Raw genomic sequence first — 10,972 nt, forward strand, 5'->3', positions numbered from 1 at the left:
TGAAAAGTGAGCATTTCTGAATTCTGCCGGCTTAGCTTTTTGCTTTACAACATAAATCATGGGATAACCTTAAGTGCGCATACTAACGGATTTTGTTGGATTATGTGTACTTTTCCTGAAAAACCACTCACCAATGGTTTGGATTAGTGTTTGGAAAAACTGCAAAAATGGTCCCTCATGTCTGCAATTCTCCTTCCTTTTTAGTTTCTTACATACAAATCATGCAGTTTGGTCTCTATATGTATCAAACCAATTTTTTGTGCAGAAAAGTTGATTAGCATGTGTAAATACACAACTTAGATAGCTATTGAAATGAAGAGATTAAAAAAAAAGTTAAATAACTATATATGTATTATTTATTGGGATTAATATTTTCTACACTGATAGTGTATATATTATCAGTTTTGGATGAATGACAATTATACAAATTTTTGCATATCTGTATGAATACAACGATGATAGCGTACACGCTGTCAGTATATGTAAGATTTGTTTTATTTTTTTAACTTACATTTGAACTTAGTGATTAATGCATGTGTTTGTTCCTTCTTTTTTTTTTTTTTTTTTGGTCATGTGTGGCTATTTTTGTCGTGTAGTTAACACGCATGGTAGAGAGGTGACCTTTTGAACCAAATTGGTGACTGAGAATGAAACATGAGAGCTAATATTATGTTTTGATTATTGTTAAGGATCAAAACACAAAATTCACAAAATTCCAAGGCCTTCTATTGTAATTTCCTCCAATACTTTCCACCCACCATCTCCTGATTCTAATCTAACACTAGTAAGTATAGCAAATTTAGTTGCTCAAAATTCTAATATAGTTCTAAAATATGAAGGAGTGCAGTTAGTCCTTAATGTTTAAAATTTGTATTGTATTATAGCCTGAAAATCAATCTTTTGAAGAAAAAAAAAAAAAGAATCACACAATTTCGATGTATGCCCTGTAACAAAGACAAATGCAAAAGATGATGAGTTGATTACACACTACAATAAATGGAAATGCATGCTTTTCTTTGATATAAATTCAGCCTCCACCTATAGTAAACCTAAAAGGAAAGAAAATTAAAATTTTGAAGATGATATTGCGTAATTTCATACTTATGTACTAAATTAAAATTTCAGCAATGCTTTGAGGACTAATCAAGTAATTTTCCCTTCAACTAGTTAATAGTTAAATCCTCTATATGTATAGAAGCATCCCTACCATACTTAGGGTCTAAAATATGCCACTTCCCACATGATTATAAATTATTTGCATACAAGGTTTTTAGGCAAATGTACATGTTAAGTAAAGTAGTATGATGTCAGTAATTGTCAAACCCTTGATATATTTGTTTGAAATTCTTTTTTTATTAATTTTAAACTAGTTTTTGAATAAAAAAATTTTTTTTTTTGTATAAGTAGGAGGGTTTGAATCAGAATTTCTCACTTACACTCCCTTTTGCTGAACCATCCAACTCATCCCTTCTCACATGCGAATATGATACGTACAATCGTATATGGGTTTTTTTTTGTAAACATGGTATGTACGATCGTATATAGCCAGGAGTGGAATACCCAAGTCCTTGCATGCAATTTATTGTGTAGTCATAACAAAAGGTTTTCAATAGAATAGAGTGCATTTTGGTCCTCAAGAGTTGTCCTTGTTGCCACAAAGTTGAATGAGGAAAAATAAATAAATAAATGCACAAAGAGTGAAATATCGATGAAAATATTCAATCCTAGAATTACATATACAATAATGTGATGTTCAAAGTTCTCCCCTTAAAATGTTTTTTGTTGTTTATGTGGATGGTTAATTGGATAGGTTCTCGTCTTGTTCAATCAAATATTCCTCATTGTACAAAAAAAAAAAAAAAAATTAGTACATGAAAGTGTGAAGTTGTGATAGATCATAAGATAGTGTGTGGTCATACATTTTTTTTGTTGAGACAAAAAAAAAATTGTATTCTTAATTCACGATGTTTAATAATACTCTATACAAAATATCAAGACGTGTTTTGGCCGGCAAAATATCTGGTACGAGATTAGATGAGGATTTGGAGCCTCACAAGTTCAATTTCAAACAAATTATGTAAATCTAACAGTATCAGATGTAAATTCATATAATTTCTTTCTAATTGTGAACTTTGCAAAAAGTTAGTTACATAAATTACAAATTTAAGTTCTATATTAAAATTGTACTAGTTTACATCAATTATTGTAAGAATTTCACAGCTTACTAGACAACAACTCAACTTATGAGACCCTGTTTCTAATTAGATGATCGAGACAAGCAGGCTTGCATATTCCTCACCGTGGTGTGGAACCAAATTTCAGTAGGTAAACACTTAAATGAATAAAATGCAGTCAAGTATAATTTATTATTGCTTCTTGAGTTGCTTTTTTTTTTTTTAAATGTAAGTAGGAGGACTCGAACTCGAGACTTTTCACTTACACTCCCTCCCCCGTACCACCCAACCCTCGCCCAGTTGCTAAAATCTTCACACTATCAATTAATCTGAAACAACGTAGACAAATATTTTGAGCTCTTGTACCTATGTTTGAAATACCAGAAAAGCAATAAATGATTGGGCTTTGCTAATCCACCAGAAACTGGTGGATTTCTTATCCAGAAGATGGCATCTTGAATCTTTGGCATTTTGATTGAACAGGCAAGTTAGACCTGCAGTTCCAAATTCTCCACTTTCTTTGTGTTTCTGGCATGTTGGGCACAGGGATAAATTAGTTGAGAGTATTTAACTGGTGGCAGCTAAATTTTGGAGATTTGGCAAGTGATCGATCTTAATTACAATCAAGGAGATGAGAGATTGTGGATGAATTGCGCAAGTTCATCACAGTTTTGCCTGATGCATGTGCTTTCTTTGATTTACCACCGAAAGTGTGAGAAACTGTTGTGTGGAAGTGTGTAGAAATAATTGGTAGTTTTCGAATTTGTTTGATTTACCTTTAGCCTTTACTTTTTTAATAAAAAAAGCTTGTAGAGTTTTGTTCAATCGAGGGGTTATATCATCAATTAGGGTTAATTTCACTTTGTCCCCCGAAACTTTGGACGATTACTCACTTCAGTCCCTAAACTTCAAAATGGGACACTTAAGTCCCTAAACTTATAAAATGGGACACTTAAATCCCTAAACCCTTATAAAATGGGACACTTCGACCACCAACGGCATTCAGGATTTGTTAACAATTTTCCTTAAGTGAGAGGTATTTATAAGTTTAGAGACTTACATGTCCCATTTTGAAGTTTAGGGACTGAAGTGGGTAATCGTCCAAAGTTTGGGGGGACAAAATGGTATTAACATCAATTATGCTGTCATTTATGATACCAAGCAAGAAGATGCTTTTCCTAGCATAATTTTTGTCATGGGGAGTTCAAATAAAGTCTTAATTCTCCCATGAAGTTATAATTTAAACAACCATAATTTTTTTTTTCTATTTCTTAGCTAGTTATCCCTCTCTTTTTAAAAAACGGTCAAGTTTTCAAGTTATACCTTTTTTTTTTGGGCAAAATGTTAAGGACATTACTAGTTCGAGGAGTTTATTTCCAAAATAACCTTCTTTAGGAAAAATATTTCCAGTGTAATGCTCTTTCACAAATTATTACTTTTTTAATCTCTTTTGTGCCTCGTAAACTCTTAGATGTTGTGAGATCTCATGTCAACATACCTCCTCTTTCTTCCAAGGGATAATTTCACAAACCTCCCGAAAGATTTATGACAATTATAATATAGTTAGCTCCCTAAAAAATTATGCATACCTTTCTAGAATGGTAGTTTTAGGTTTTATTTGGCTGATGTAAGGGGAAAAAAAGTCATATTAATGCCTCAAATTTCCCTTAAGGAGTCTTATATTTTAATCAAATTATTCAATGTATATATTTTTGTTTTTCTCCTATTATCAAATAGTCTCGCCTCAGGCCTAAATCATTCCCTCCATATTCCTTTGGAAGAAATGGAACGAGTGAGAGATGGGTCAATTAAAAAGCATTATTAACACTAAAATTTGTGAGACATGGGGATTTGGACTATGGAAAGGATAAGAAAACTTTTAATAGTGAAAAAAAAGGTGGGTTGAAGCTGTTGGAAAGAAGCAGCATAGGGGTAATACAGTACTTTGCAATGGGCAGATTCTTGGTGATACATTTTTCAAGTTTGTTAAGCATTTTATCACTTATTTTTTCCCTTTTTCAAAAAATTATGGCCAGAATTTTTTGCAAAGTTTATGAAGATTGCTACAGTGATTTTGAGTCTCTAAAAAAGCACAATAAGTATAATATTTGAATGTAGAGGTGTGCAATGCGAAATTATCAGAAACCTTGGAAAAGGCTTTTGAAATTATCCTTTATTGTAATACTATTCACTTTTTTCTACCTTGTGATTAAAATTATCAAATGTGGAATCTTATGTTTGTTTCCTTCCTCTTTTTTTTTTTTTTTTGGCTCTGGATACGGATTTGGTACAGTCAGAATGGAGTGTTGATCCCATTTCTAGTATTTGCTACAATCAATTTTTAGACGTTAGCATGAAATAAAAAATATATAATTGATTTAATTACCTTCAAATTTATTATTGAGCATTATATATTTTTACATGTTTTGTTTATTCGTGCTATGCTATTTGTCACTTTATACGAGAAACTTTAACTCTTTTTTCTTACATTATGAATAACTTACGTACTTATTGAAATAATTTGATTATAATATTTTATTATTTTTGAAATATGCATATTTATTTTAAATTTTATAACAGTGTAATCGCTAGTTTACAAAAAAAATAAAATTAAATCACATGAAGTTAAACATTTATATTCTTTCTTTATTATTTTTTTACCATTCATGTCAAATGCAAAAAAAAAAACGAATTCTTACACATTTGCATAGAAGCTTAAAGAATAAAATATCTTAAAATTAGTAAAGAATTTTTTTTAAAAAAATAACCATAATAGTTTGTTAATTATGGTCAATTATTGATTAAACTGACAAAAAGTATACTAATTAGTAATAAAACAAAGTCTCGTGTGACGATAAACTTGACTCAATAATTTTGAACATTTCATGATAAAAGTGGAAAGAATTTCCCTTAAAATTACATGATGTGCAATAAAAAATCGAAATAAAATTTTCAAGGTTTAGGTTTATCAACTCAAAACTCCATACCAAATATGAGAATAGAATATCCAAATCGGAAAGGTCTTTCATCGATAGCTAGGAAGAAGCACAAAAAAAGAGAGAAAAGAAAAAAAAAAAATTGGTTGTGAATTATTACATAGCATGAGATTTGCCGTTTTCCAAATCTATTTGAATTCCCGGATCCCTCGGTCAGAGAAAAAAGAAAAGAAGCAAAAAATAGTACTAATTACTATAATAAACAACTGTTGTCCCCCAAAACAGAAAATTTTTAAAAAAAAATTAAAATATTTAATTATTCAGGGCGTTTACCATGGGAGAAGCTTTAGTTTTGTCCTTGGTTTTACCATTTCTTCTTCTCTTTCAAAGCTCCAAAGCCCTAAGCTTTTAGTCGGACTTAATACAGTCGGAGACGGCCTCCACCTCATCGCTCCCCCACAGCCACCGCCCCCATCGGCACCACCACCACCGCCGCCATTGAGTTGATTTGAATTATCGGAAGTGAGTCTTTCTCTGCTCCCAGCTGCCATTGACCACACCGTCCGGACTTCTTTCTTTGATCGAAAACATTCTCTTTCAATTCAGCTCCTTGGCAACCCTCAGGTTTGTTCGTGTATGTATGTGATTATGTACGACGATTATCAATATTGGGTTTTTAATTTCCGGGAGCGAATTGGATTGAGGATTGAGTATTGGACATGTTTTAATTGTTTATGTTTCATTGAATTGCTGGGTGAGTTGAATTGTTATCAAGGACGAAGCTTTTCTGCGGGTAATATGATTTGTGTTTTGTGAAGTTTTTGTTTTTTCTTCTTTGAATAACTCATTTCTTGATGCCGTCCGTATTAGGAAATTTTTAGCTTCACGTATGGGAAGAGAATTATGTTATGGTCAATAATAGCAATTGTCATTATGGAAGCAGTGATTTTTATTGAATATATTTGCAATGCCTTCCTATAAAAGGTTGTTCTGATGTATCATGGAAATTTTTGGAAAAGAATGACTTAAAATGTACTATCCCTTGGGACATTATTTATGAGGTTTTGGTGTGACAATTAAGATTTGTCCGTAATTAGTTTATCAGTTTGCTAATCTTTAATTGTTTAATGTTATTCTGTAGCATGTTCAACTTTTTTTTGCCTTTGCTTTGGTCCCTTGTGCTTAAGCTTAAGCTCTTGAAGGCCTTTGCTCTTAGCTCAGCTTGCAAATTGCAATAGACACTCATAATGGTGTTAGCTGTCAAAAGCATCTTAGATTAGTATAAGGTGGTAGTGTCTTTGAATGGTGTTACATGTAGGGAGAGATTTTGATAAGATACGGAGGGTTTTATCCTGAAACTGACAACTAGTTATTTTACTCCCTTTAATGTAGAGTTCCTCGAAAATTCTTTTCTTGGAGCTATGTGCTGCTAAAGTGTACTGTGTGTTCCATGAGCACAATGAAATTTTAGAAAACAGCTAGGCTTCCAATATGCTAAGCAACTGCCACATGTCATCGTTGTCCTTCTCTAAATTTAACAAGCTGTTGTGTTTGGTTGGAATTTACTTTGTCATATAAGGCTTCCATCGAAGATTTTCCTGCTGATTCATTTAGGATACAGGAAATGTTGCTTATCCTGTGTACAAAATTTTGCTTCATTCTTACATGTGCTTGGAGATCTACCTAAAAAAACAAAAATGGATATGCTTGGAGGTCTGAAAGCCCTGATATTGAGATTTGGGATTGTGTCCTTCCGTGGTATCAATTAGATACAGAAAGACTAAGCTCTTGTGATATGCTTCTTTAAATTTACTGAATGTTGGTATAGTTCTCTGGCATTATCCCAGTGGTTTGCAATAATTGACAACTGTGGATGTTCTTCCTTAATGGGCATCTCCAACTCAGTGGTTTGTGCTGAGAAAACTATTCAGACTAGCTCCTTTAATGTCTGATTCAACTATTGTCTAAGAGCACAGGCTATCATGAAAATTCAGAAGATCTTCACTATGAAACACTTGCTTCTCTTTGATGACTACTCCTTTTTTCTTTTCTTTTTTTTTTTTTTTAAATTTCCCAATAACGATGATTCTTCACTGAATATATGCCATTCTTTTTTATATTGGGGTTAATTGTCTCGTTCTAAGGGTAGAATTCTTCTTGTCGCCTCCAACCTATTGCTTGAGCCTGAAGCCATTATACATATTTTCCCTTTTTAACCCTATCAGTTTCATATTCTTGCAATCCTTCTTGCCTTCATTTTCAAGCTGTTGTAGCTCTAGAAGAAACAATCAACTTAACCTCTGCTCTGCAAAAGCTTTTTCTCTTCTGCCTCTTGCTGGTGATGTGAAAATGAAGAATTTTCTGCTCTGAGCCCCAGTAAGAGATCTCTTGCATAAAACTTTTGCCAGAGAGCCATGTTTTAAAATCTAAGAGGGGGCTTCCCCGTCGTTGTTAGTCCATGATCCAGCAGTGATTTAAAGGGCTTTAGGTAACCCCACTGACTAGTGGGTTAGTGGATAATAGATATTCTTGTGAGCTAGCGGATATTAGATATTTTCTAACTCTTTTATTTGAGAATAGAAAGTCTTTTGAGAACTTTACTTCCCTCCTGCTCCCAGTGCTTCCATTCCATGGAGCACTTGCATTTTATTGACTTTCTAGGGTTTTGTTACTTTGAAATTCTCTTGTATTACCGTTAGTCCCTCCAAAGTCTCTTTTTCAATTAGCATTTTTTCTTTTAAGGAGCTTTTGTAAATATCACCAGTTTGTCCTTACCTCTTGATTGCCTACCTCTGATTGGTATCAATATTGGAGAATAAAATAAAAAATAGTGAGCCCGAGCAGTAACTCTATAGTATAAAAGAACCTGTAGTCACTAGTCCTTTTATCACTTAAAAAAGCTCTGGTCTTAATGCCTCCTATGACTGCTGTGAAGCCTTTCCTTGGGTTTTTAGAGTGGGTTTTCCCGTTTAACCACAATAATTGCTATGAATAATCAGCTAATAGGAAATAATCTTAAGATGATAATGTATCTACTTGTATTATTTTCAGAATCTGGTTAGGTTAGAGTTAGTTTGCCACCTACATCTTCGTAATGTGCTGACCTGTCTCTTTTTATCCATTTTTTGTAGCTAAGTGTGTTGTTGTCGTGAAGTCTGGAAGATTTGAATTATGTATGAGTAAGATGTGCAGTTCGTAAAATTCCAAATGGTCTTATATATCTAACTCCTATGGCTTGGAGGTTTTTGCAAAGTTATAGCTGGTCCTTTTTATACGAGGCTCCATGTATCAATACATTTAGGAGTGTCTGAAATCTCTCGTCTAAATTGAGTAGTACAACTTTCTGAATGCCAGCTGTTCAATCACCTAAAGAATTGTCATTTCGTTGCTGTAGGATTGAATTGTAATAGATGATGACCTATTGGTTTATCTATATGTGCTTTAGGAGTTTTTGCCATGCACCGTGTAGCGAGTGTAGCGAGTGCAGGGAATACGTCAAGTTCTGTTCGGCCCCGAAAAGAGAAGAGATTGACTTATGTTCTGAATGATGCAGATGACACAAAGGTGAGGCTTAATACCTTGTTAATTCCAAATTCTGAATAATTTAGATGTTTAACTCTATTAATCTGTGGGAATAGGTACTACTTCTGGCAGTTTGTATATTGACTGCATTTTTGAGATTTGAGCAGGAATGGTACTCTTTTCTATGAACCTTATGTGTTCAAAAACCTTAGACTTGTCCTAGAACTACGACTCAATAAAACTGCCATCAATTATGCTTTGGTAGGTTGTGATACATTTTGGATACCCTGTTGTCTATCTATCCATTCTTGGTGTAAATGGAGGAACGTGGTTGGAGCAATGAGTTGTCTTCATTAAATTTGAAATTGTGTTGCAGATAGGTCGATGAGTTGTCAAATATACTTTTCTACTCTTTTTGATGGTTTTCTAGGTATATTTTAATTGTATTGCTGCAATTTTGTTTTTAACATTTTCTTTTTCCTTAAACCATCCAAAGTGACAAATGCTTTCTTTGTTTTTTCTGAAGGTACAAGTAATCAAATCTTGGACTTGCTTCTTAGACATGCTGTTATTTTTGACCTGTTGCATGTATAAGTAATATAGCACGTTCTTAAATTGATTTCGGTGCCCACTTGTTTGACAGGCAATGATATTTTTATGTTCATTACTGCTAGAGGAGCTTGTATGTTATTCTCTTCTATCTTCTTCTCCAGACACTCTATACTGATAGAAATTGATCTTTCAGCACTGTGCAGGTATCAATTGTTTGGCTGTGCTAAAACCTACAGTGCCTGATGGGCTTGACCACCTCTTCACTGGGAGTCGCGATGGCACATTAAAGAAATGGGAACTGACTGAAGATGGTGCTACCTGCTCCACTACTTTTGAATCACATGTTGATTGGGTAAGTCATCATTTTGTGTTAAATGTTATATATTTATGTAATTTAAATTCTTCAACGATTGATGCTGGCAGGATTAATTTGGAAACCAGCTGAGCTGCTTTAAAGTGATTCATTTGTTTTTAGTTGACAGGATTGTTTCCTGTGTTTCCATCTTGTGTTCTTCATTTTGAATTTTGAGGTAGTGTTGGTTGGGAGAGGATGAAGGGAATTTGTTTAACCCAGATCCTCCAAGAAACAAGACCTGGAGATTTTGTTTGATATTAATAATCGTCCCATCATTTTTCTGTGTTCTGAGTGTTGCTTATAATGTTCAAATGTTTATTGCTCCTGCAGGTCAATGATGCTGTCCTTGTAGGTGGAAACACACTTGTGTCCTGCTCCTCAGATACAACTGTTAAGGTATAGATGCCATCAGCTTTCTGTTCTAATACATGAACAAATAACGTATATGTGTATTCTACTCACCCTTTGTTTTTTGGCTATGCTGTGCTTATCAGGCCTGGAATTGCTTGTCTGATGGAACATGTGTGAGGACCCTTCGTCAGCACACTGACTATGTCACTTGCCTTGCCGCTGCAGAAAAAAATGTAATCTATCTTCACCACATTTTCTCCCTTTGTTGATAATTAGAAGTTCAATATATTTTCACATCTCAACTCCATTGGTAATTAGTGTTGAATGGAGCTCACTGAACATAGATTGTGTTGCACTGCTGTCAGATTCTGATTCTTCTTTTTCTTTTTCATGTTTTTTGATTAACGTGACCACAGAGCAATATTGTTGCCTCCGGTGGGTTAGGTGGAGAAGTATTCATATGGGATCTTGAAACTGCACTTGCTCCACATTCTAAGTCAAGCGATGCAACTGAAGATGACTGTTCAAATGGAGTCTGTGGGTCGGGAAGTTCCTTGCCAGTTAGTCTTCGACCCATTAACTCAAGCAATAGCATTTCCTTACACACAACTCAGTCTCAAGGATATGTTCCTATTGCTGCCAAAGGCCATAAAGAGTCAGTTTATGCATTGGCCATGAATGAAAGTGGAACACTTCTTGTTTCTGGTGGAACTGAGAAGGTATATGTTATATGATAGGTTATTTTTTTGTCTTTCAGTTTGTTAGTGTTTTCCCCCCTTTTGGGCAATTGTTTGTTTTGATTAAAGGAATTTATTAAATTTTTACTAACATAAGTGTCATTTCAATTGTCCAGTAGCTGATGTAATTTCATTTTTGCGTCAAATCCACAAATTTGTTGTAGGTTGTGCGTGTTTGGGACCCAAGGACTGGTTCGAAGACCATGAAACTTAGAGGACACACAGATAATATTAGGACGCTGCTGTTAGATTCTACTGGCAGGTTTGTCTTATAAAGAAATTTTTTGGTGCTTTCTAATTCTATGAAAGGGTTTTTAAGACAGTTAAAATTTCATGTCAAGAGTT

The 10,972-nt window shown here is 33.9% G+C and overlaps 1 protein-coding gene across 1 annotated transcript; it reads left to right on the forward strand.

Moving 5' to 3' along the window:
• Positions 1-8,657: 8,657 nt before the first annotated feature.
• LOC113760097 (WD repeat-containing protein 48 homolog) lies at positions 8,658-10,902 on the forward strand. Its single transcript, XM_027302669.1, has 7 exons — positions 8,658-8,674; positions 8,800-8,893; positions 9,378-9,536; positions 9,870-9,935; positions 10,034-10,123; positions 10,307-10,609; positions 10,792-10,902. Exons 1-7 carry the CDS (start codon positions 8,658-8,660, stop codon positions 10,900-10,902), a joined length of 840 nt encoding a protein of 279 aa, XP_027158470.1.
• The last annotated feature ends 70 nt before the right edge of the window (positions 10,903-10,972 follow it).

This window comes from Coffea eugenioides, chromosome 2, assembly GCF_003713205.1.
Source record: "Coffea eugenioides isolate CCC68of chromosome 2, Ceug_1.0, whole genome shotgun sequence".
NCBI lineage: Eukaryota > Viridiplantae > Streptophyta > Magnoliopsida > Gentianales > Rubiaceae > Coffea > Coffea eugenioides.

Coding starts and splice junctions, on each gene's coding strand:
- LOC113760097 (XM_027302669.1), top strand. Junction 9,936..10,033: donor CCTCAGATACAACTGTTAAG/GTATAGATGCCA, acceptor TGTGCTTATCAG/GCCTGGAATTGCTTGTCTGA. Junction 10,610..10,791: donor TTTCTGGTGGAACTGAGAAG/GTATATGTTATA, acceptor AATTTGTTGTAG/GTTGTGCGTGTTTGGGACCC.